At 38.3% G+C, this 27,272-nt stretch overlaps 1 protein-coding gene across 1 annotated transcript in view; it reads left to right on the top strand.

The window, feature by feature from the left end:
* Nucleotides 1-24,576, top strand: part of Caps2 (calcyphosine 2) — a 33,257-nt gene extending 8,681 nt beyond the window's left edge. Inside the window, 11 exon segments of the mRNA XM_041672230.1 lie at nt 1,866-1,933; nt 5,191-5,310; nt 9,916-9,990; nt 10,652-10,747; nt 10,845-10,938; nt 12,513-12,631; nt 13,458-13,534; nt 15,389-15,543; nt 18,957-19,082; nt 20,902-20,998; nt 23,561-24,576. Of these exon segments, the coding sequence (XP_041528164.1) occupies nt 1,866-1,933; nt 5,191-5,310; nt 9,916-9,990; nt 10,652-10,747; nt 10,845-10,938; nt 12,513-12,631; nt 13,458-13,534; nt 15,389-15,543; nt 18,957-19,082; nt 20,902-20,998; nt 23,561-23,736 (1,203 nt within the window). The 3' untranslated portion in view covers nt 23,737-24,576.
* Nucleotides 24,577-27,272: the final 2,696 nt, after the last annotated feature.

Raw genomic sequence — 27,272 nt, 5'->3', positions numbered from 1 at the left:
AAGGTTATCATCTAAAAATAACAAAAGCTACTCACAAAGCCAAATTCTGTCCCCGTGAGTCCTACTCTGTTATCTCCGAAGCTGTGCTTGAAAGAGGTGTCTCCAGTACCTAAGTCCCACGGAGACTGTACTTGCCCTGACCCCAAACCATCTGAATGGCTATGAATGGATTTCATTTCTTTAACAGTGGCGTCATCAAGTAGGCCGGAGGTTTACTTCCTCCCGCTAACACTCCTTTTTATCTGTTTTCATTCTTATTTGCTATTTTATGTCTGCTTTAAATAAAACTAAGGTTGCAAAGCCTCTCTTTAAAACAGAGCCATCATTTTTCTTTTTATTTATCGGCGTGAGCAGTAGAGATGCAGAAATTGCATTCTGAGATCACAACACTCTTCGATTTGACTCCTTAAATTGAGACTCTTTTGTCTGTCTCTCAAAAGAAACACTTTAGTGTTTGCAGTTGCTTGATAAGCTAACTGGAATTGAACAAATCTCCCAGTTGGATATTTCCTAAAATGTAGCAAAACATATTTTCAGGTGAATTAGAAAGTGAAAAAATAACAGGAAGACAATTTTTATAATTTTTAAATAAATTTTTCTTCAAGAAGTTCATACACAGACAATGAAATGTGATCATATTTGCCCCTATTGATCCCCCCAACTTCTCTCCTTATCTCCCACTATACATCCCTTTCCCAACTTTTAATGTGTTATATGTGTGTGTGTGTGTGTGTGTGTGTGTGTGTGTGTGTGAGAGAGAGAGAGAGAGAGAGAGAGAGAGAGAGAGAGAGAGAGACCACACTAAGTTTGATTCGTGTTGTCCATATATGTATGTGGGTATGGGAGGGTGAGGCAATCGATTGTATTCTTTCTATGATATGAGTTTTCTTTCCATTAATCAATTAGCATATTTGAGTGTGTGTATGCGGGCATGCATATGCCCCTGTGAGCATCTGGGCGTCAGGGACAACTTACAGGGATCGGTTCTCTCCTTTCATCGTGTGGGTCCCGGGGATTGAACTCAGATTGAACAAGGCTTGACAGCAGGTGCCGTTGCCCGCTGAGCCACCTCATCAGCTGCCTTTAGTTTTGTGATGAAAACTGAATGGTTTCCATTGTTTGTCTTCTCTGCTGTGACTTGTTTCGATGAAGTTCTTGTTCTCTCTCTCTCTCTCTCTCTCTCTCTCTCTCTCTCTCTCTCTCTCTCTCTGTATGTGAGTGTTCATGTTGAGGATCTCCCTACAGCAAGCTGAGATAGGGTTTCCAGGATGTTCTGACTGAGAAATGCAGGGCAACTTGTTGGAACTAGATCATGATGTGTACTGAAATTTTAGTGCGTTCATTTTAGCGAAGGTTAATTTAAGATTTAATGGGGCTGGAGAGGAGATGGCTCAGAGGTTAAGAGCACTGGCTGCTTCTCCAGAGGTCCTGAGTTCAGTTCTCAGCTACCTTATGGTGGCTTATAACCATCTATGTTGGGATCCAGTGCCCTCTTCTGGCATGTAGGTGTACATACAGATAGAACATTCATATACATAAAATATATAAATAAGTCTTAAAAAACAAGCCGAGTAGTAGTGGCATATGCCTTTAATCCTAGCACTTTGGGGTCAAAGGCAGGTGGATCTCTGTCAGTTAGAGGCCAGCCTCGTCTACAAAATGAGTCCCTGGACAGCTAGGACTGTTACACATTGAAACCAGAGAAAGCCTGTCTTGAAAAACCATTTTTTTAAAAAGGTTTACTAATTGGAATTTAACATCTATACTTATGGGAAAAAATCAGAAAAAAACATTCATATTTTGTAATATGTGTTAACTGTTCTGCTTTGTGGGTAATGAAGTTGTTTTTTATTTTATCTTCCCAGGAAACCGTGGCAGCTGAGAAGAAGAAGCAAATGGTTACGGAGCAAATGATGATAGACCACTTATCCAGGTGAGACTAGCTACTCATACCAAATCTGTATTCAGAAACTGACTACAAAATATCTTTTTCATACAAAGCACCTATATTCTTGTCAACCAATGTCTAGCTGATAGCAGTTCCCAAACTTTCTGTTCACAGCAGTCTTGTCATTTTAGTGACTTTAAAAAAAAATAAAAACACTCTGAGATGAGTAGAAATACTTAACATTCAGTCTGGGGAGACAGTTCAGCCTGTGAAGGGCTTGCCATGTAAGCGAGAGGACCTACTTTAAATCCTCAGAACCAATGTGAAAAATCCAGGCGTGGGAGCAAGTGGGCTGTAGTTTCCATGCTGGGAAGGAGACAGGTGGGTCCTTGGGCCTTGCTTGTTAGCCAGTCTAGCTTACTTGGTGAGCTCCAGGCCAGTGAGAGACTCTGTCTCAAAAACCAAGAAGTGGCCGGGCGGTGGTGGCGCACGCCTTTAATCCCAGCACTCGGGAGGCAGAGGCAGGCGGATCACTGGGAGTTCGAGGCCAGCCTGGTCTACAAGAGCTAGTTCCAGGACAGGAACCAAAAGCTACGGAGAAACCCTGTCTCGAAAAATCAAAAAAAAAAAAAAAAAAAAAAAAACCAAGAAGTGTTCTGGGTAGTGGTGGTGCACGCCTTTAATCCCAGCACCTGGGAGGCAGAGGCAGGTGAAGCTCTGTGATTTCTAGGCTAACCTTGTCTACAGAGCGAGTTCTAGGTCAGTCAGGGTTGTAAAAAGGAACCCTGTCTCAAAAGTAAAAAAACAAACAAACAAACAAACAAAACCAACCCATCTCCCCCCAAACTGGGAGGGTGGATCCTGAGGAATAACACCAGAGTTTGGTCTTTGGAGCACACTCACATGGGTACATACCTGCACCCATGTGCTCACATGATCATGTAATTACAGGCATGCAGGCCCAGATGCTCAAGCATGTGTGCTCGCACACACACACACAGTTAAAAATTCTCCTTATTGATTTTATTAAGTATTTTTATTTAAACAACTTAATTATTTCCTTCCAGCTAATGAATATTTGAATTACATTATAAATTAGAAGATGGCATTTTTAAATTTCAGTCTTAGATTTTTGTATGCTCCTTTTGGGCACCGTAGAATCATTTAGAGTTACCCTCTGATCGATATTAATTGTCACATGACATTGGTTTGTTGTCATAGCACCCGTAGAAAACGTGCCTTTCAAAGTTGTGATATCATTTAAGGAGATTAGTAAGGCATCTTTCTGAAACTAGGACTCACCCTTGAGCCAGTTGCTATGGTTTCCAAATGGTGATGAGCATCTTATCTTTATATTCATTAGAAATGAATATCCCACAGAGTCACTGTGGTAACCGAGATGACTGGTGTAGAGTTGGGAACTGTGGCTGTGACTGTCAATAACTTGTAAATCCCTCAGAAAGCAGTGTGAAATATACATAAAATAAATTGAAGCGTGACAAAAAACATGCTTCATTTGGGGGCTATCCACATTTCTTTAGCTTATTCCTTTTCTTCCTTTTTCTTTTCTGCATTTGGTGCTGGAGTTTGAACCCAGGGCCTTCCCTATGTTGTCTGACGTGCTGACAAGTTCTACAAAGTCACTGTCTGCAAGATGTCTCTTTCTTTTCATAAGAGAAGTGGTGATGTCATGTCGTTGGTTAAAGGACTTCTTAGTTCTCAGTGTCTTCGCCCATCATCAGTGTTTGTCCCCATTGAGAACGTTAATCTTTTTGAAGCAATGTTCTTCTATTTGCCTGCCTTGTGCTCACCTCACTTGGCTGTTCTTGTTGCAGCCACTTATTCTCAGTTCTTGTTCATCCATAGTCACTAGATATGGTCAATGAATTCCATCTCCAACATATTTACCTTCTGATTTCAAACTTCTTCTATATTCCAGTGCATCATTAATCTTCAAGATTGTGATTTCCCTTTTTTCTAATCTAAATTTTCTTACATGACCAGCTCTTTTAATTTTCCTCCATGGCAATTCCATTCTTGAAATTATTTAGTCCTCAGTCCCCAAGTTTTAGTGATGCCTTTGACCCATTTTTTTTTTCTCAACTCCAATATCAACTTGACAAAGACTCAGTTCTAGGAAATTAAGTTCATTTCTTATATTGCCACCCTTCTTCTTGTTGCCACTTCTTAGCTCTTGGATAATTTGTTTCAGTTCCTACTGGCTTTCATTGGTTCTTTATTAACATCTTATTTATTTATTCTCAACTCACTCACTAGAGTGAAACAGTTGGAAGACAGGCCAGATTAAATCATTAATCAATTACCTAGCTCAATCTCAGGAAATTCAATAATTTCTTGATTATATAAAATGTCAAAATTTAGTAGCTAAAACTAATTTTTTTTCCATGTGTCTTCAGGCTAGACTTGGTTGGTATCCTATTGAGGGTTTCTATTGCTGTAAAGAGACTCCATGAACACAGCAGCTCTTATAAAGGGAAACATTTAATTGAGGTGGCAAGTTACAGTTTCAGAGGTTCAGTCCATGTGGTAGTTTGAATGTCATTGCCTTCCAAAAATCTCATAGGGAATGGCGCTATTAGGAGGTGTGGCTTTGTTGGAGTAGGTATGGCCTAGTTGGAGGAAGTGTGTCAGCTGTGGGGGTGGGGCTTGAGATTTCCTATACTCAGGATACTGCCCAGTGTCTGCACAATGTAGGACTCTCAGCTACTTCTCCAGCACCATGTCTGCCTGCATGCCACAAAGCTCCCTGCCATAATGGACTGACTGAACTGCTGAACTCTATGCTGCCACCCCAATTAAATGTCTTCATTTATAAGAGTTGCATAGTCATGGTGTCTCTTCACAGCAGTAAAAACCCTAACTAAGACAGTCCATTATCATCTTGGTGGCGAGCATAGTGGCATGCAGGCATACATGGTGCTGGAGAAGGAGCTGCTACATGTTGATGTGCAGGCAGCAGGAAGTAGACTGTCACACTGGGAGTAGCTTGAGCATAGGAAACCTCAAAGTCCACCCCTACATCCCTATGGAGGCCATATTTCAAACTACCACAGCAGGTATGATGTCACTGATTACTTAGACAAGTCATATATGAACAAAAGAAATGATATAAGCTCTGAGCTTAGGCCTTAAGAATCTGCATGTATTTCTGTTTATACTTTTGTGTTTTTATGACAACAGGACAAATGGCCATCTGGTGGCTGACATTTTCCAACTGCTTGAAAATAAGTGAGCACACATTTTGTCATGCTAGACACTAGATTTTGTGTCTTCCTGCCTAGGGCTGTCATCAGTGATCCAGAACAAGGTTTAAACACTGAGGAACAAGAGAGTTCTCATGTCCCTCCAGACTCAGAGAGGGCGCCACTTCGAGTTAGGAGACGAACTCTGCATGAAACGAAGTAAGCAAAGTTTAACGATGCATTGTTGAAATACATTTCTGTACACGTCCCTGTTTTTAAAACCATATAAAGAGCAGTAAAAGTTTTGAGACTTCAGATCTCAGTGCCATCTCCTTAAAATTTTTATTCTACCTTCTGTCCTTGCATTCCGAGTTTCTACATTTATAGTTTAGAAGGAAAGTCACAATTTTTCAGGATAGTGTATACGTGAAAATGAGCAATATAGTAATTTAGACACCTCTGCCTGGGATGATACCCTGGCTAAATCAGACTTACGTAATATACAAAGGACCATCATTCCAGACATGCCCTGCCTGTTAACTAGTTCATTTCGTTCTAGATCCCTAGGAGGGTAACCATGCCTTTGACACATACTCTAGGGGTCTTATGAGATCCTAACTGTAGCCATTAATGGGAATTTTTCCAGTTCTTTGGCATAGCCCACTGAACTTAATGACTTTGCTGACAATTGACATTCAGCCTCATATTTGATAGGAAATCTATTGTACACAATAGCTCTTCTATCTTTTCAGACTGCTATAAATGTTTTTCTTACCATTTTGTCTCATTCTTAGCTTATTGTTTATACATTCAAAAGTTTGAGGGATAATGTGCTAGATTCCTGTTGTCACAGGAACACATTCCTATGAACAATGCATTGCTGTGAACAGTATTTTAAGACAATGAAATTTATTCATATACATCTAGAGATACAAAGTCTAAAAACAAGGAGCTGACTTAGTCATGTCTTTCACAGCTTCTGAGGTTTTCTTTATTCTTGGACTCATGGCCCCTTCTTCCATCTTCAAAGTCAGAACTTATGATACCACACCACTTTGACACTCCATTGTAGATAAAACTTTATCGCATGCACCACACACACACACACACACACACACACACACACACACACACACACAGAGAGAGAGAGAGAGAGCTGTATTGAACCTGCCTGAATAACACAGATAATCTCCCTATGGTAGGATCTTCAACTTAGTAACATATTCCAAGTTTCTTTCATTATGTATGGGTAACATTTCCACATGTTCTGAGTGTTAGTCTATGCTATCTTGAGGGGGTGAATCATCACTTATCTACTGTATATCTAATATCCATACTGTATATTTAAGTGGTTTCCTTTTAAAGTAAATTGCAATGAGGCATAATTTCAAACAGTGTACACATTTGAAATTATGATATAGGAACCATGACAAACAGATCAGTATTCATGTGTCCAACTCCCACATGGAGACATGAACAATACCCCCATAAGTACCACTGCCCTGTCTCATTCTTCTCCACTTCACTGCTGTGTCCTGTTCCTACTATGTCCTAACCCTATCGATTAAAATTAAAAAAGAGAAGTCAGAAAATTTGGTCTCTACGGTTTAAAGTTTTTTAAATTTTATTATGTGGATATGCATATCTCTGTCTGAGTATGTTTACTTTGGTGCCAGTGCCTGGGGGAGGTAGAGAGATTGGATCCCCTTGGTGCTCATAACACACAGTTATGAGAGATCCGGCGTGGGTGCAGGGATTCAAACTTGGATCCCCTATAAGAGCAGCTCAGGTTCTTAACAGCTGAGCCATCTCTCTAGCCCTGGATCGAATCCCCACCCCCCTGCAATACTATCTATCTGTTTGTCTGTCTTTCTTCTTTACTGTCGTCATCATCATCACCATCATCATCATCGATATAATATGATGTTTTATAAAGATTCTCAATGAAGCATGTCTGATGCCTTTTCCCCAATATTATCTTTAGGAATGTCATCCATGCTGTCATGTATAGTTGTTTTTCTCATTCTATCCATCATTCCATTATATGAATATATCACAACGTATGACTCACAGACCTTAACATGCCTAGTGAGTCATAAATTATACCGCTGAGAACTTGCTTGTGCATGCCTCCTGGTAAAAACGAACACTCCCTTATGCTGAGTGAATACTTTGCCTTTATGGACCATTTAGTATGCCCACGTTCAGCTCTACATGACACTGGCAAATAGTAACCCTGGAGCCGGAGGCAGGGTGAGTGGTCTAATTGCTGTCTGTCTTGGCCAGCCCTTGGTATTGCCTGTCTTTTTCATTGTCTTTCTCATTCTAAATGCACCTTGGTGATTTTATTTTGCATCGTATTGGAGACTAATGATGCTGATTAATTTTCACGTGTGCATTGTTCATCCAGATGTCCTCATGTGGAGTTTGACCAGTTTTCCAACCTATTCTTAGATTGTTGGTACACTTTGTCGCATCTGTTTCCTTGCACCTCTCCAAGTATTGCTTCACACCAAATACACGCAGCTCGTTTAAAGGCAATCTGGTTCAGAAAAATCCCATGGGGGTTGTTGATTGGGATTTTCAGATCCATGGCTTCCTAATCTTTTGTTTTCACCAGAGAAGGAGGAAGAGGAGGAGGAAGAAGAGAAGGAGGAGGAGGAAGAAGAGGAGGAGGAGTGTCCCCTTTTCTCTGGGGACAGCCTCCTGCAAATGCATACGTTCCATTGTTGTGCCTAACTTTATAGGTTTTTCACCAGTAAAAAGAAGCAGCTAGTCTGTGTAATTCTAGGGCCAAGCAGTTAGCCTGTTGTTGCTGCATACCTGAACCATGTTTTCCACCAATGTTGTCAAACAGTTATCTTTAGTTAGCGTTCAATGTGCTTAATTCTTCTTTTTGAACGGATTCAGAACTTACATAGAGAAGCATGTGTGCTATTTAGTGGGCACCTCAAACCTAATGTGGCACTCTGCATTTCATAATATAAATATGTATTTGCTTATATCCTTTTGCGATGACTCCAGGCTCCTTGTTGCAATTACCTCACCTCTCTCACCTTTGCTCATGACTAAGAAATAATAAATTGTAATGATAAGAGCACGGTTGTTTCCAAATCTGTCATGTAAGCAATGACCTATCCTGTCTTCCATGATAAATAGGTTTATTAAACAGGGATAGTAGCACTTACCACACAATTTTATTTTTAAATTTTATTGCAAGCATTAAATAAACCACTGGATATTAAAGTGATTTGATGGTGACTAGTGTCTACAAAGTCCTCAATAAATGGCAGCCAGTCCTGCTGCCGCTGCTCTTTTCCCAGCATTTAAAGTCATTCCAGGAACGTAGCGAATACTCTATGACTTCATTAGTTCCAGTGGGTTACACTGAATTGAGATGCTGCAGCCTTCAGGGCTCCTCCCTGTGTTCCCAATCTCTCTTTGAGTTAGCAGACTTTTGTTTCCTAGCTCCAACTTCTATTCTGTGGGTGTTAGAGGTGTTAGAGGGCCAAAGCTTTAACTGTTTCCAGTGACTGTAGTCTGCATTCTTACTATTATACCGTTGCTATTTCATTATTCCTGCAGTTTTCATAGGGCTAGATGAACAGTAATGGTACATCATTAACTTTTCTTCCTTCCTTCCTTCCTTCCTCCCTCCCTCCCTCCCTCCCTCCCTTCCTTCCTTTCTTTTTTGAGACAGGGTTTCTCTGTGTATCTCTGGTTGTCTGGAACTCACTTAGGAAACCAGGCTGGCCTTGAACTCACAGCAAATCACCCGCCTCTTCCTCCCTGAGTGCTGGGATTAAAGGTGTGCACCACCCCCACCTAGCTATCATTGACTCTTATCCCTTAAGGTAAAGGACATCATTAAGTATAGGGTATCCAAGGGCGTCCATTCTAGTTTTGCTTCATATTTTAAAGACTTTTAGGGCTAGGAATCTTTAGAAGGTCAGCAATTCTCTACAGCAACGTAGAGAATGAAGACATACAGTTGATAGACCCCAAAGCTTGAGCTTGGTTCATTCATCCAGCACGCTTTCTCACCATTTTTTTTTTCGAGACAGGGTTTCTCTGTGGCTTTGTTCCTGTCCTGGAACTAGCTCTTGTAGACCAGGCTGGCCTCAAACTCACAGAGATCCGCCTGCCTCTGCATCCCAAGTGCTGGGATTAAAGGCGTGCGCCACCAGCGCCTGGCTTTCTCACCATTTTCTGGTGAGGAATAGAATCAGCTGTTACAGACAGTTTGAATGCTTGGGCTCAGGGTGTCAGCATTTGCCCTCCTGTGTAGTAACGTAGTGACTTGGAAGTAGGTATATGTTGTTTTGGTCATACGGCTCATGGTGCTACAGCTCTGGCTGTAGATTCTGCCATCTTGCTCCCCTTACTGTTCACAGGCAGGGAATTCTACCCATCCTCCCATCTCACAAGGAAAAGAATCTTTCACGTGAGGTTAATTCTGCTTTTGTTGGTCACAATTGCAGGTGGTAAGAAACCCAGCACGATGCTGGGAGGAAGGCACGAGAACAGGGTTAGAAATGGGTTCTGAGCTGGTGGGCAGACTCAGGTCTGTAGCCCCAGCACATGCCAGGGTAGCACAGATTAGATAGTAAGGGTGTAATAGCAAAGAAAGGAAATGAAGGAGAAGACAGTGGCGTAGCTCAGGGCGCAATGTCTTCTGTGTCTTTATATATTCATATTCTGAATTTTCATTTTCATTTTTAATCTGTGCCCTTTCAGAATCTTGCCACGACCCTTTTGTGCACTTGACGTTTGTATCAATTGCGATTGCTCTAAAACAATGACTTACACAATGTATTTTGGCAGGATAAGAACCACCTCCACATTAACAGAGAATGACCTTTCTCAGAAAGTAGAATTTGATGGGAGGGTCTTATCAAGGTAACTGCCACTTTATCAGTTTTTTTTTTACTTATAATAATATATTCTCTTCTTTCATAGAAATGTCAAGATTAGATAAATTTATACTAATACTGAAATATGTGAATTTTGGGGTTATAAAAATTTAAGCCATAGCTTTATGGTTATATAAAACAGGACACTGTGAGATAAATATTTTAAGTAAGAATATTTAAAAGTAAGACTTTTGAAAAGATTGGATTAATAAGGGTATTATGAATTGATGATTCTAAATCATTTAAAAGTTAATTTTTATGTCCGATGGTTAATTTAGTTTTAGTTAACAGATTGCTGATAGAGCCAATGACAAAGAAGATGGCTTTTTAAAATTTTTTTACCTCAGTCTTGTAAATTTTGCAAGCTTAACGTTTTATCTTAAGTCTCTGTAGCTTAGCAACCTGCGTTGTGACAGAGCCGGACGCTCCGCTGTTCAGCTTATGTCTTTTCATAATAGACAGATCCAAACCTATCTCAGTCGGGGCTTTTCACAAACTGTGGTGTGTTTCCCACAAACCCGTGTGACCCGTACTCACTGCCACACATTCAAGAGACTTAAGTAATTGCTGCTTGAGATGAATGCTCTTAGTTTCCTATTTAATTTTAAAATCACTGTATTTTAAAATCATTGACATCGTTTTGCTAGAAATGGACGCGATGCCTGCAGAGAACTGATCGGGTTTTTCTTTACCCATGACCAGTCCCTAACCGTGTATGAATATCGAAAGTTCGGGAAGAACAGGTAGGCTTTGAAACACTGTTAAGAACCCTAGGGAACTGCTTTCCAAGAGGAACTGGATGACTTCATTTTGTTGCCGCTGTTGTTGTTTAACTTCTAGAACAAATGTGCTTCCTTTCATTAAGAAAGACATTTATAGTCATCAGTGTGGACGCAGAAAAGGAAAGCAGTACCGGCTCGGCGACTTCTATACTGTAAGTTTGAGTGTGCGCTGGCACTTCGCGCCTTGTGTCGGACTATGTGCATCGCTCTGGTGTGGAGCAGGGGTGCGGGTCCAGTTTATTTTCGCGAGCAGAGACATTTGTGTGAATGGCGAATGGTTGTTTCCCAAGAAGGTTCTGCCTCCCAGACAAATCCCAATCATAATCGTAAGCATAATATTATAAGAAGTTATATGTACCTCAAATGGAGAAGAAAGTGTCTATGGCAATTATTAATTTTCTAAAGGAACTCTTCCAAGAAGGAGGAAAAGAAAACAGCCCCTTTATCCTTTTTTTCCTTATTTTTCTTCGTAGGAAGAATGAAACCTCTTTTATTGAGTTTGTATTTGCCCTTACATTGGTCACAGGTATAGGAGAGCAATTCTGAAATTGTTACAGTAATTCTGTTGTTTGGGTTAAGAATTTTTGGTAGGAATTTTGTCATTGAAACTTTGATGCTCTAATCAGGTTAAAAGTTGGTTTTGTAATGTCTATCATTCAAAGACCAAGCGAAAGAGTACTACAATCAGTCTACCAGAGTTCCCTGTTCTTTTTTTTTTATTGATTTTTATTGAGCTCTACATTTTTCTCTGCTCCCCCAGAGTTCCCTATTCTACACAGCATCTTTCTGTGAACCAAGAGGTCTGGCTTGGGGATTGTCTTATGTTTTTTCCCCTGGCTGTAGCTGTGATGAAATACCATGATGTCACGTCCACAGCCAGGCGCAGAGAGCAATGCACTGTCAAGGCAAATGTGATTTGCTCAGCTTACTTTCTGCAGTCCTAGACATCCAGGATCCCCTGTCTAGGGAATGATAACACCCACAGTGGATGGGTCTTCCCAACTCAATGTTAACAAGATAGTTTCCCCTGCCATCCGTGCTCATTGTTCAGCCTAAGGTAGTCTTGCTTTGAGACTCCTTACCCAGGTGATGGGGAAGCTCTGTCTACCAATCACATCTAGTTAAGGTGTGGCTACCTGGAGCCCAGGAAGAAAAACTATGAGGACCCAGGTGTTCTCTCTCTCTCTCTCCTCTCTCTCTCTCTCTCTCTCTCTCTCTCTCTCTCTCTCTCTCTCCTGCTCCCATCAGACAGATAGAAAGTCAGACCTCCCACTCTTATAGCGTGAGTTTCCCCTTATAACCATTAAAATATAATTGTTATTCTCGAGCTGGCTTGGTTGTTTATTGTACCAATCTAATTTGCAACAACTGTGCATTATGTCATGTTGACAGAACTAACCACCACAGGGATGGCCACACATTCAGTGGAGTTCACGTAATATTTTCTGTGGTTCTTATTTAATATATGAATTCTCCTTTATTCAGGTGGATTATTATATAGGAGTAAGTATACTGTTTTAGGTTATTTTTAATTAGCTCATGTTTCTATAGTATTAGCTGGAACCATGTAGTCCTTAACTATTCTTCAAATCTACTATATTTTGGTGACTAATAGAATATCCTAAGGCAATTATAATAAAAAATTAAATCCCTTCAATCAGAATGAGTTGTATTTTAACTTTGGATACCTTCTAGCTTTAAAAAATCTGTTTGTTCATTTCCTCAGGGTGCAACTTTGACATTTTTGAGCTGTGATCATCCCAGCCTTCCAAAGAGCATAAAAGAAAATACATTATTTAGACTTCGAATTACAAATATTGATCAGATAGCTTTGAGTTCTCTGAAGTAAGTCAAATGCATTTGTCATTTTGAAAAAAGTGAAATCACTATAGTTTTTGTTCCCATTACAAAACACTCCTACTAAAGTTAAGGTTTATATCTACAAATAATAGCTGCATATATCTATTTTATGTTCTGTATTATAATCAAATTCATTTCCATGTTTGGAAACAGTTATGACCAGTAAAATTAAAATTGTTTTATTTGTTCATTTGTTTTTGCTATTTTACTAAATGCTATCAAAGTTGTGCTTTCAAAGACAGGGTGTCAGACCAACATTAAAACTTACTTCCTGCATGGTTGGTGTGATGCCTTTGATCACTGAAAAGCTATGGCCCCTATGGTGATGCTATTAATTGATTGACTAGATAGTGAAAAAATGCTACGAACGAACAATGACATCAAGGGTTATTTTAAGTAATAGAAATACACACTCTTCTTGTTGAATGTTTTCTTGACCCTACATATAATCAAAATGGTAATAATTGATGTATTGTATATATAAGAGAACACAGTCTACAGTCTAGTTGTAAGAATATTTGTCACTTATTATTGCACTTTCATGCCTATAAAAGTGTTTTTACAGTTTATACTTTGCAAGCTACAACTGCTTTTAAAATGAAGTTACAGTTAAGTATTTGAAAACGTTAAAGCAGTTGTAAACGCTAATGTCCTCAGAGATTGTGGCCCTTTCATAGCTCTGGACTTAATTCTCCATAAAACCAATAGCAGTGGACAGAGGTGGGATTTCCTCTAGCTTGTACTTCTCCAGGTCTGCTGAGAGCATCTTTGGAGTGGGGAAACACGGCTTAGAGGTCTGTTCTCATTGCAGAACTGCCTCTGTGGAACACGAGGAAGACACGGCCAGCCAGGAGGCACAGGATCGGCAGGTGCTGCTGGCCATCCAGGGTATGCTGAGTTCTTCTCCACTCTCAAACACTGTTTATAATTCTCAACTAGTTTCTGTGTTATCAGTTCAAACAGCATTTTTATTACTTCCACGTTTTATAGACTTTAATTTATAATTCTAGTTTCTTAGAAAGTATATATATTCTAAAAAGAGTATATCTTTTCATTATATGTAATATATAATATTTTTTTATGGGGCTAGGCAGATGACTAAGCAAAAAGAAGACCTTGTTGCTACTCTAGAGGACCTTAGTTTGGTTCACAACACCCACACTGAGTAGCTCACAACCTTCTGTAGCTCCATCTCTGGGAGATCTCATGCCCTCTTTTGGTCCCTGTGATCACCCATAAGCATGTGTACATGTACCCCACACAGACAAAAACATTTGTAAATAGTTAATAAAATATATCTTGACATGCAAATATATGACTAATAAAATAGCTATTAAAATATGTTCATGATTTTTCTGTATTAATGATACTAAATAAAAAGCATGTGTATTATAACAGTAATTTTAGAAATATTAGATACTATGGTTTTAATCATAAGCTAAATAAAGTCTGAAATACTATACATATATGTATAGACACACACAGAAACACAGACACACACACACACATACATATAGGCTCATACTGTAGATTAGGTGGTAAATTGGTACTCACTTATTCACTGCAGACCGGGCTGGCCCGGAACTCATGGCAATCCTCTCACCTCCACTCCAGAGCTCTTGGATTATGGGCATGAACCACTATATGCCAGTTTTATGCCTCAGATGGCATCCTGAAGGGACTCCTGGTTCAGTGCCTGACTGTATGTCTCCAGGTCATGATCTACAGAATGGGTTCTGATGTCTGTGAACAGATCTCGCTGTCCAGTAGATATGCAGCTTTGTGTCGATTCTTTGCAGCTCTTCCTTCACCATTTCTTCCCCTACTGCTGTGTCATAGACGAAACAATTTTTGTCACTACTGAGGCAAGAGACACTTTTTCTTTTCTTTTTTTTTCTAGTGTATTCATTGTAATAGGATACAGATGGCATCAAATGAAATAGCTGTGCTACATGGAGAATTTAGGAGCCAGAACATGTAACCTCTAAGAATTTCCGGGAAAATAATGGTTATTGTGAATATGTGTGGACAGCCTAGTACTCCAAAACCTAGATGCACATCATGATCCAGTTTGAAACTTTCAAACTACTTAAAAATTTCTGAGCTGTTGTGTGTGCACATGGGTGTGTGTGCGTGCATGTGTGTATGTGTGCGTGTGCATGTATGTATGTGTGCGTGTATGTGTGCATATGCACTTGTGCGTATGTGCGCCCTTGTGTGTATATGTCACACATGTGTGCGTGTGTGTATGTGTGCGTGTGTGTGTCTGCGCATGTATGTATGTGCATGTGTGTGTGATTTGCCTGGCATCAATTTTGTAATTCAGTTGGTGTAAATAAAGAAATAAGAAAGACAGTGAGGATATGGGGCAGTTAGATAAAGGGGTCTAAACAAGAGAAACTAGAATTTCATTTGTAACATTTAGATTATTCTGAGTAAAGACTTTTTTTTTGGCGACGAGGATGGGATTAAAGACAATTTTATCTGTATGTAAAATGTAACAGTTTCACCACATGGTGGTGCTGTAGTCTTGGCAGATTATGAACGTATAGTACTGGCATTATCTTTACTAAAACATTCTTCTTTCCAAAGTCCCTTTTCAGTCCAATTTAAAGTTTTCATTGAATATCAAAGTTCCTTATTTTCATTATTATTAACTTGCTTTATTAAACGAGAAACAACTGCATTTTGATAGCTTTGTGCACAGAAGCAATAGTTTCCACGTCTCCGTTTATTAAACAGATAAACTAAAGGAACAGCTACACAAGAGAGGTGTCCGGATTTTGACTGGATTGGGAAAACACTTCCAACACTTGGACAAGGAAGGCAGTGGGCTTTTAGAAAAGGCAGAATTTCAGCAAGCTCTGAAAACCTTCCACTTAGAAGTATCTGAACAGGTATGTACTTTACATTACTTTCTATTGTGGGTGCATTCTTGCACGGCTGTTTTCACTTTTCTAATAAATTTCCAATAGCTCATTTGTTTCCTTTTTAATGCTTTGCCATCAATGTTAACACAACTCCCACTGATTTTTTTTTAAAGAATTTTGACTTTTTGTCTCTTATTGTTTGTGAAGTGTTTAACAGCCAGGCATGTGCTAACCTCTGAGATGACATACTCTCCACTCTCGTAACCTTTAAATGAGGAAAATGATTAATAATAGGTGCGTCAAATAGAGGATGCTTTGGGAACGCAGGTGGTACTCAGTTCTAAGCCAAGCCAGCCGGAAGGAGAGGGAAAGACCAAGGCAAGACCCCCGGAGAAGGATGCTTCCAGGTTGGGCTTTGAATAATGAGGAAGAATGGATGGATGAGGTAGAGAAGAGAGCCAAGAGCAGATCGTCATGAAGAGTGAGCACGGCTCAGACAATGATCATTTTGTAGAAAGGAGAAGTATGTTCCAGGCATGAACTGTGGCTCTGCCCCAAGCTGCAGGGGCCCACTTCCTACACACTCCTCATTCTGCTGTGAACAGTCTTGCACTAAATATGTGTGTGCTAGAATTTTTTTTCCTCATCATTTAGGCCACGGTTTTTTTTACAGACGAGATCTGCCATCTGATCTCCAATCCATTCTATAGCAACTTCCATTTTGTTTTCTTCACGGCTCTTTGTAGCTGCCTGTAAGTAAAATGGCACATCCCATCCAGATGGGGACCAGGGTGACTCCTGCTCCTGATCTTTCTTGAGGACCTTGAACTGAACCTAGCATAGCAAGCATGGAACCAATAGTTTATAGCTTGAGCAAGTAGATAGAAGAGTGGAGGAAATTAAATGTGGTACACGAACGCCTTGTGTTCTGTACTGGGAAATTTTGCTTGTATGTTACAAGTTTATGAGTGATTCAGATCAAGCATTTCATATACAAGATTCTCTTGCATTTTTCTTTTTTGCTAAAAGTGATCTTGCCACATGATCTATATTTCTGTAATTATGTAAGCACTCTGCCGACTGTGTCATGGCCCCAGCATATACAATATTTATTAATGATGAGAAATACAGGTCACCATAATGTATCTTTGTTAACATAAAGCACAAAAAATTAAATTCCCAAAAAGTCTTCTGTATTTACTCCATGTAACTATCCAGAAAAGAGAGCCACTTAGTTGTGTAATCTTACACAAGTGTTTTGACTTTCACTGAAGGCTTTGCCTGAGCAGTTCTGAGACAATAGCTATAGTTAGGGAGGCATGGGAGTGCAAATAAAAAAATTACATGGGGATTCGCTTTATCAAGTATAAAATTCTGTGTCAGTGTGATACTGTATGACAGTGTTGTGACATAATTGTCTTTTAGTTGGTTGTGATGATGACATTAAATCTTGCTGCCTGTCTAGTGATAACAACTCAGGGGCCATTCACCTTCACAACTTATATTCATAGGTAGAAAAATAAAACAATGATAAAAAATTAGAAATCTGTGGTATATTTTTTGTTAAACAAACAAGTAATCTATAACTGATAGAGGACTGGTGTCCAGATAATCTGGCCCTGTGTATATGGGAAAGTACTGTATTACTTCGATGCTTCTGTAATTGTTTATGACATATTTATAACTTGTGAATAATACTGTAGTTACCCGAGACTTCTGTCTTAGTTGCTTTTCTAGTGGCTGTGACAGAAATCCATGATCAAGGCAATTTATGAAAGAAATCATTTAAATTGAAGGCTCTTAGTTCCACAGAGGGTTCGAGTCCATGGCGCTCGTGCAATCATAGGTACATGCGGAAGGAGGTGAGGCTGGGTCTCACCGTAGAAGTAGATAGAACCTGTTTGTGAAAAGAAAGAGCCATTCTCTCTGATTTTAAATAAAATGTGATATGCTCCACAATGAACCAAGTTTATATAGAAATACTCCAGTGAAGTTAAAAGTCCATCTGGATTAGCTTCCGTTCTGAACATTGTGTAGACTTAGCCATATGCATTTTTTGTCACTTAAGTTATACTTCTTAATTCTTGAAGACATTTTTTTTTCTGAGCCTTTAGAGGTCCCTTTAAGTCTGCAATTCTTTGAGTTAAGTGAACACATTTGTCTCCTGTCCATTGTATTCATGATTTGTAAAAGTTAAACTTAGACTCAGTTTTAACTCAACTGCACATACACATATTTTCTTGGTAATGTATGAGACATTTTTACATGTAAAAACTGTGTAGATAATTGGGTGCTGGGGGGAATGGGGTAATTAGAACCTTAGTTTTCTAATTACCGTTTTATTTGAAAAAACTAGGAAGTGGAAGAGAATAATTTTTGAGTATTTATTTGCCAAGGTGAGTGTTTTAGTAACACTCTCATTTAAAGTTTGCTAAAAACATTGAGAATATATCTGAGGTTCAGGAAAGGAATGCTATAATTTCTTTTGTTGCCAGGATCACGGAATAGAAGGATGTATTAAGTAACACTTTTGTCAGAGAAGCGCTTGGGAATGGCAGTGAACAAACTGACATAATGTGTTTAGTTAGAATTCTGCTATTTAGTGTAAATTGGGGAATACTTTGGAAGTCATTCAAACCTTCTATGCTCCCAAGACCAGATGAAACTCTATGAATAGTCTCAGTATTTCAGAACCTGAATAGGCTTTCAAATTGTCACAGATATAAGTTAAAAATGGAGAACAAAATGATTCAAAACCAAGTACACAGCAACCATTGCACTTTATGTGAAAAGACACTGAAAGGTAAATGGTGGGGAGTGCAATGTATAGAGAGAAAGGAAGAGGTTGACCAGATGACATGAATTAGCATTTTAATAAGAGGATGAGTTTTGTCTATTGCACAGCCTGGTGAATAGTATCACAAATAATGTACTGTATGTTTAAAGATAGCTAAAACTGATTTTAAATATTCTTACAAAAAATACTAAATATCTGCAATGTCAGAGATAATATTTAGCTTGACTTGTTCTTTCTGCAGTGTATATGTACATTGAGATATCATATTAGGCTAATAATATATGCTATTATTTATCAGCAAAAAATTATGATAAGATTCTTAAGAATGTAGACCAGTGTAGACCAGATGGTATGCAAGAGGTTCTAGGTTCAACCCTCAGTAGTTCTTTGCCCTCAAATAACATACTTTTTAAAAGCATATATTGTGAGTTATCAGTCATTCAGAACAGGCCCTGAACCTTGCTTAAGTGTTTACCCCAGAATTCCTTCCACAGTTGATTTACTAGGTTTATCTGTAACTTTTTGAATTTTTTTCCTAAGTAGGTTACCTTGTCTAGGGCCATAGACAACGTTAAAAAAATGACTCTGATCTGTGAATTTCATAGCTAAAACATGTGATGGCATTTTCTGTGGGCATTTCTAGGATTTTGAATCTTCCTGGCTGATTCTGCAAGGCAATGGCCCCAGCAAGAACAAGGTTGATTATGGAGAATTCAAACGTGCCATTTTTGGTGAAATGAATGAATATAGGAAATCATTTGTTCGCAAGGTAACTGTTACCTGACCTCAAACTATTACATTTATTAGACTGTTAGGTCCATTGTTTAGCATCTTTAACGGGTCATCATTTAAAACATATTATATCATTTTAGATGGGTTTAGTAAGAGTTAAATTAAGCAAGCTTATATATGTACAATTCTACCTAGAATAAAACAAAATCATATGTCCTAGAAAAGATTTGATGAAAGAAAAGTAAAAGTAAAATCTTATTTTGAATTGTCTTTATAAATTATTAGTATTGTCCATTACTAGCTATCCAGCTATATTCCTGTGTCCAATCCTAAGCCTCGCTGGCTGTTCCTCAGAGCTAGTAGAGAGATTGCATCTGATGCATCCATTCTTAGCAATTCCAACTATTCCGGTGTGAGAGCTCAGCCTTCCTTTATGAAGATGACTGAACGTGTTCCTCTGGTTTTTCTGAGATGCATGTAAATTGTTAAAAAGAAAATAACAAAGATCATTATTAAGTTGGAATAAGTCCTGGAGCTGGAGACATAGATCATTGAGTAAAGTATCTCTAGTGCAAGTGTAAGGACCTGAGTTCAAACTCTCAGTTCTCGTGTAAATGTAGAGGTTGTAACACATGTCTGTAATCCAAGTACTCTTACGACAGGACGAGAGGCACAGGTAGGAAATCCCATGAGGCTCACAGTTGACTAGCCTGGACATGCATTACCTAACAACAAAGAGACCCTGTCTCTAACAAGGTGCCATAAAAGGACTGACCCCCTGCATGTTTGTGTTGCACACGCACATACATGCACACATTATACATGCATCACATACACACAGATCCCCAAGTTTTAAAATAAAAATTATACTATAACTTAGTACTTAATTGTTCTTTGAATACCATGGTGATAATTTTGAGTATCAGACTGGTCTATCAAATTGCTTTCTTGTAGTTTTTAGAATAGAAATCAAAGAAGGGCGGGCACGCTTGGCTTCCTCTGAGGGCTCTCTGTGGCTGTATCACTGTTTGTCATGGCTGCTCCCCTGTGCATTGTACTGTCTTTTGTTAAACGATTACCAGTCATCCTGGACTGGGGCCTACCCCAATGATTCTATTTTCTCTTAATTACTTCCTTAAGGACCCCACTTCCTCATACAGTCCTATTCTGGGGCATCTAAGTATTAAAATTCAGGAAAGGAATTTGGGGCACAATTGAATCTAGAGCTGGTACAAGGTTGCCGTGAATTAAATATTGTGAGTGATGAGGATGCGTCTGGTTTTAACTCCTGGCAAACACAGGCTGCCGCTTGAGGCTGCCGCTTTGGATAGATTGGAGAGTCTGGGTATCTTGTTTCTCTCTTAGTATTTTTAGTATGTAAAGTTGCATTGGGTTGGAAAGACAGTAAGTGAACCAGAAATCGGAAAGTCAGTGTTATGTTTTGAGAAATAAATGTTTCATCTGTTCATTGATTCTTTTGATACTGAGTTTGTAGCTTCGCTTTTGACCTAGCAATCAAACAAAACTTCACATAACTTCCTAGCTCTTTGTTTTGGTCATTTATCAATTTCATGAGTCCTGGCGCTGGAAGTTGCCAGGGGCTTTGACCCACCTCTTTGGTTCCCGGCAGGAGAGTGGGATCGGCTGTTTTCTGCAGGTCAGGATGCTCAACAGTGACCACATGACATGCTTGAATGAGGCATTCCCAGTTTTTGGTTTAGTCTCCTTCCTCCTCGTTTAATCAAGCACCTGTTTAATTCCTTCAAAATGTCTTGTTTACAGTTCAGAAACAAGCAGCTGCACAATTGCTCCTCATACTTAACGATTTCACAAAGAGAAACCCTGTCTTTCTTTAGGCCTTCATGAAACTGGATTTCAACAAAACTGGTATTGTATCTGTGATAGACATAAGGAAGTGTTACTGTGCCAGGAAGCATCCACATGTGATTTCAGGTAACTATCACATGCCAGATACATTTGGTTTTTACCGTGCTTATTAATAAAAGCGTCTTCTTAAAATTACACTAATCCAAAGCATCGGCTGGATTCAGGAAGGAAATAAAAGAAATTTTGTTTGAGGCAATGATTTTAGAGTCATTTTCCCTTCTCTCGTCTGTACTTATTGATTTCTTTGACAGTTATAATCAAGCTAGAACTCTCATTTCTTGTTTGGATGGTAAGGAATTGGGGTTTAAAAGAGATTTGGTAAAACTTTGGTTAGGCTCCCTTGTAGAACTACTGCATCTTTTGATACAGTTATTCATCCTTGAGGATTGAGGAGGGTTTGCGTCTGATCTAGGGGTGGAATTACATACACAATGGCACTTATGAATCTGTCAAAATCCAGCCTAGTGTGGCTGAACACAGCACTTAGGGAGAGGAAAGAGATGTGCAAATTTGAGGGCAGATGAGGCCACGTACTGAGACTTTACCTCAAAAACAGGAGGAGGGCATATTGAATTTCTTTCTTTTTTTTTTTTAATTTATTTATTTATTAAGGATTTCTGCCTCGTCCCCACAACCGCTTCCCATTTCCCTCCCCCTCCCCCGATCAAGTCCCCCCCCCCCCCCCATCTGCTCGAAGAGCAATCAGGGTTCCCTGACCTGTGGGAAGCACAAGGACTGCCCACCTCTATCCAGGTCTCGTAAGGTGAGCATTCAAACTGCCTAGGCTCCCACAAAGCCAGTACGTGCAGTAGGATCAAAAACCCACTGCAATTGTTCTTGAGTTCTCAGTATTCCTCATTGTCCGCTATGTTCAGCTAGTCCGGATTTATCCCATGCTTTTTCAGACCTAGGCCAGCTGGCCTTGGTGAGATCCCAATAGAACATCCCCATTGTCTTAGTGTGTGGGTGCACCCCTCGTGGTCCTGAGCTCCTTGCTCGTGCTCCGTCTCCTTCTGCTCCTGATTTGGACCTTGAGACTGAATTTCTTAAAGTAATTGTAAGTCCTTATTTCCTAATATAGTCCTTACTCTTTTGTGTAGTTGATTTATGACTACACCTTATCACAGTGTTTGGCCACGAAAACTACCTTAATTTCATTTTTTGTCTTCAAAAGAATAAACCTTGTAGCCCTGTAACATATCTCTCAGCCCTTACTCTTTGATTTTTCATAATCTGCTAACAGTTTGCAAATTTTTTTCTGACTTGAAAGCTGCATTAGAGTTACTGTTCTATAATTTGCTTTTGACTGATCAGTGTGTTTTGGAGCTATTTCCATGTAAATTCACATTGAGACATCTTAGTTTTATTTGCCACATATTATCCACTTAATAATAAACACATTGCAATGTGTACAGACATTCTTCTATTGGTGGACTTTTAATTTCTAATTATTTACGTGCATCTAATGACACATTCATAACAATTTCTGAATAAAAGTTGTCTATTTCTCCCCCTACTCCTCTTTCTTTTCCTCTTCTTTCTCCCCGTTCTCCTTCTTCTTTATTCTGAGACAGGATCTTGCCACGTATACCAGGATGGTCTCCTGCTCATGGCTTCCCTCTGTTTCTGCCTCCCGCATGCTTGGCTTCACAGTTTAAGTTATAAAAAAATACTCTATTTCTTACTTTCTTAAGTAATTTGTTAGAGGAAAAATGCTTTCATAATTTTGTAACTCTTTCTAGTCTGTTAGAGCAAGGAAAACAAATCCTGTCACGGATAATGGGAGACGGGTATTTCCTACGTGGGAGGTTTTAAGAAGTTATATAATTCTTGATATTTGAAGCATAAATTTAAATAAAACTTGTTTTAATTAGAAAATTTATGTTTCCTTATACATTAGATGTTGGTTAGATTTAGCTTTGACTAACAATCGCAAATCTACTTTATTATCTAGTATAATCTTTGCATAACTTTTTTTCATTTTAATAAAATGATCACCTATTTGTCATGCATGTTTTTAAATGACAGCAACATATTTTTCTTGAACTTATTTTTACATGTGTGTATGTGCATTTGTATTTGTGTGTGTGGGTATGCGTAAGTACTGAGGCTAGATGATGGTGTTCCATTCCACAGAGCTGGAGTTACAGGCCACAGTGAGCAATGCAATGTGGGTGCTGGAGGCCAAGCTTGGGTTCACTGGAAGAGCAGCAAGCATCCTTGATCACTGAGTCATCTTCCCAGCCCTCTGACTTAAAAATATTTTAAAGATCATTTTAAAGATCATCAATTACCTACTGCCATCATTTTTGCCTTGTTAATACATGCTTTTATTTGTTTTAATTTTGGATATTATCTGACCATTTTCTGTGACTTTTTATCTTTAAATCAGTGTACTATTATAAAACTTTTTTTCTGTACTAAAAGCTTGAGAATAGATCAATGTATGAAAGAAAGAGGAGGAATAGAGAGGCAGATTGTGGGAGAAATGAATTCTGGTTAATGTTTGGCATAAAAATTGAAATTATTGAAATTATTTCATAAGATGAATAAGTATCCCTTTATTATCATCCATCATTTTGCTGAACTTTTAGGGAAAATATTTCACAGTTATTCCTCTTCCTGCAGGGCATTCAACGGAGGAGGAAATCAAATTATCTTTTCTAGAGACATTAAGAGAGGCCTGCAGCAAGTCTGATGAAGTTTCATATGGTGAATTTGAAGATTACTATGAAGGCCTAAGTATAGGAATAACAGATGATGAAGATTTTGTTAGCATCTTATGTACTCCGTGGGGGATTTAGTCTTTAATAATGCACAAACTTATCGGCACCAAATATTTTATAGAAAGGGTGAATTTTATATGAAATGTGATCATCTTGTAGTATACTTTTCTATGATTCTTTTTATTTTTTTCCAAAAATGTTGAGTCTGGGAAGCCCTACTTAGAAACAGATGTAGATATGTGTTTGTAAGCATAAGTGCGTGTCTACTTGTCCAAATGTTTATAAAGACAGGCTCTTTGTGTTACTCCTTCTGCTTAGATTTTAGAAAAGTCATTAAAAATTAGCCTTAATAGAAAAGACATCTTCATTAAACTGTGTGAGGACTTGTATATAGTAATCAAGTTTCCTATCCTTTCTCAAGTTTCTTATGATCTTTTCCTAGAATATAGTTGCCAACGTATGTAATGACTTGGGATTCAGATCAAGGCTGAAATTGTGCAGATTCTTTGAAACATACAAAATATTAACATATATACAAAACAGTGTCATAATCAGTATGATTATAGGTGTTTTTCTGTGCACTATACTTTGAGCAGTTAGTGTTTACCTCACAGTGTTCGTTTAAAGAGATTTGTCAGGTATATTTTTGTCTATATAATTACATACTACTCTTTTTTAAGTGGTAAAAAACATACCATATTTTTCATTTTGAATGTCATATTATCTGTATACAAATGTTACTTATATATAAACAACAAAATGTAGAAAATATTGGAATGTAGAAATATTTTTTAGACTGTCATGAAGAACTCAAGGACAATTCAATATTTTTTAGACAAAATTTAAAAGCATATTTTGTGTCAAAAAATGAAGACATAGTATTCTAAACACCTCTTTTGGTACAATAAACATTCAGAACATTTTCTTCTAAATATGGTGTTTTATGTCTTCCTGTTCTACATGCATTCTTTGTAAATTGCATTCTTCACTTTTCCCTGGATGGAATGTCCTCAATGTTGGGGTTATGGATCTATAACTTTTAAATTGTTGTTAGTTTCTTATATAGATCTTCAATGATAATTAACACTTTAGGGAAAAGAACATGGAATAAAAATGTCAGTTAAGAAACTTACCAATGAGAACCTTTTTTCTATTTGTCTATCTATCTATCTATCTATCTATCTATCTATCTATCTATCTATCTATTTATCTACCTATCATGTCTGTCTGCCTATCTATCTATCTATCTATCTATCTATCTATCTATCTATCTATCATCTATCTACTATCTGTTTATCTATCTACCTGCCTACCTACCTATCATCTGTCTGTCTATCTATCTATCTATCTATCTATCTATCTATCTATCTATCTATCCATCTATTTCTGTTAGAGTTTCTGATATGGGTAAATCATTCTGATTTTGATTAGCTTCACTGCCAACATTCTTCTTAGACCCTGGCATAGTAAAAATGACTTAGTATACAGTTTAATAGAAGAGCCCTGAGGGAAGTGACATTTTCAAGCATTCATAACATCAACAATTTGTGTTTCCTGTTCCCAATAGTCTTTAAGATTCTGAAATACCTTCTATTAACTTTAAAATGTTTTACATTGTGATTTTGTTGTATGAGTAACGAATGGATTTTCTAATTAACTAGATATTTGTCATTTACTTGCCTAAGATAGTACAGAATCATTTCCCCAGTTCACTACAATAACATTATTGAGCAGTGTGAATTGATTGTACGGTCTCTATTCATATACCTTTCTTTTTACTGAATGTTAGGGAAATGGGGATATAACTAGGGCTTTTTGATTTTATTTTAATGGAAAGAATAGACATTCACAAGACAGAAGAGTCATAGGATATTCACAAACAGAGTAAAATAGGCACATCCCTCAAACTCTCTGGCCAGCCAGTCTAGCCCAAAGTGAGAGACCCAGAAACAGAGGACGAAAGATAACTGATATCTTACTCTAGTCTCTGCATAGGTGCACTGTGCACACTCACATGTCTGCATCATGCAAATATACAACACACAAATACACACACACACATACACACACACACACTTCCTTCACACCAATTACTGCTGCATGTTAGATAAATAAACCATTCAGTGACATAGTCATTAAATTTGTTGAGTACTGACATCAACACAATTGCTGAGGGTGTGGAGATACTCTAGGTTCTTCTCATACTACTAATACCATTCAGTCTTAGGTACTATGAGGTGTTACTTCTGAATCTGTCCTTTCTTTCATCCTCAATGGTCATGTCCACACTCTTAGCACTTTTCAATATATTTACGTGTATTTTTCCACATCAACTCTGTCTCTTCCCATCTTAACATGTGACACACATTGCTGTTGGGGTGACTATTTTCTTTTCCTATATTGGGGATTAAACTTCATGCATATTAAGTAGGAATTCTCCTAGAGAGCCATATGCCTCACATCTTGGAGTGAGTAAAAGTACTCCACAACATTCCACATCTTTCAAAAAAGTTTGATCTCCCAACTAACTCATAAAATCTAAATAATACATGCTCCTGATGCTTAACTACATATACTCAGAGAATCCTGCATACTCTTTTAGCTTTTCTGTATTCCTTAAATTTTTTAACTTGATTTTGACATTTCAAATCCAATACTTTCATACATGCTCTGTTACTGCCATCCAAAATGGTTATCTCTGTTTAGTAGATCCAAATTCATCCATTCCGGACTTTTAGTACCACCTCAAAAATGATGCTGTCTAAGATCCCCATTGCACACAAAGTATATCATTAGTATAGTATCTGCTACTACACACTATAATGCCATTTTGCTTATGTGTTTCTATTAGATGGGTAAATACCTTAAGGGCAGCAACCATATACTTGTGATCTTGGTGTCTAGTCATGTGTCTCCCATGGGATAGGAGTTATGCCAATGTTATTAGGCAACGTGTGTGATTTATTGAGTAGCAGCTGTTTACTGTGGGACAATGGTCTTGTTCTCTGTAACGATTTGTTACTTGTTTTAATAAAACACTGATTAATCAGTAGCCAGGCAGAAAATATAGAGGAAAGGCTCAGTCTGCAGTCGTCACCCAGACCAAGAGGAAGCAAGATGAGAATGCCTCACTGATATAAGGTACCTAGCTATGTGGCTAACAGACAAAAATTATGGACTCATTTAAGATGTAAGAGTTAGTTAATAAGAAGCCTGAGCTAACAGGCCAATGAGTTTATAAGTAATGTAGGCAGCTGTGTGTTTCTTTGGGACTGAACAGCAATGGGATCAGGCGGGACAAAAACCTCCATCAACAGCTAATTTGGGGTTCTTGCTCTTGAACAATTTTGCATTAAAATCTTCAGCAAAAACAATGCAAGAAGTCTAAATGTGCTTGTTCACACAAGTTCCACCTTGCAAATGCAGTAGATTTACAATGCAGAGTGAACTGTTATAGTTAGATAGAAATGATTTCTAGTGAGTTATTCAGTGAATGGTGACTATAATAAATGTGACATCTTGTGCACCTAAAATTGCTGAAGATAGATTTTGAATATGTTTTTAATAACAAATAATAAGTCGTTTGTCACAGCTGTACATGCCTATATTCCCAG

This window comes from Microtus oregoni, unplaced genomic scaffold (assembly GCF_018167655.1).
Source record: "Microtus oregoni isolate MIOR12 unplaced genomic scaffold, Mior012 000001F_ref0000356, whole genome shotgun sequence".
NCBI lineage: Eukaryota > Metazoa > Chordata > Mammalia > Rodentia > Cricetidae > Microtus > Microtus oregoni.
This window is presented reverse-complemented; position numbering and strand designations above follow the sequence as displayed.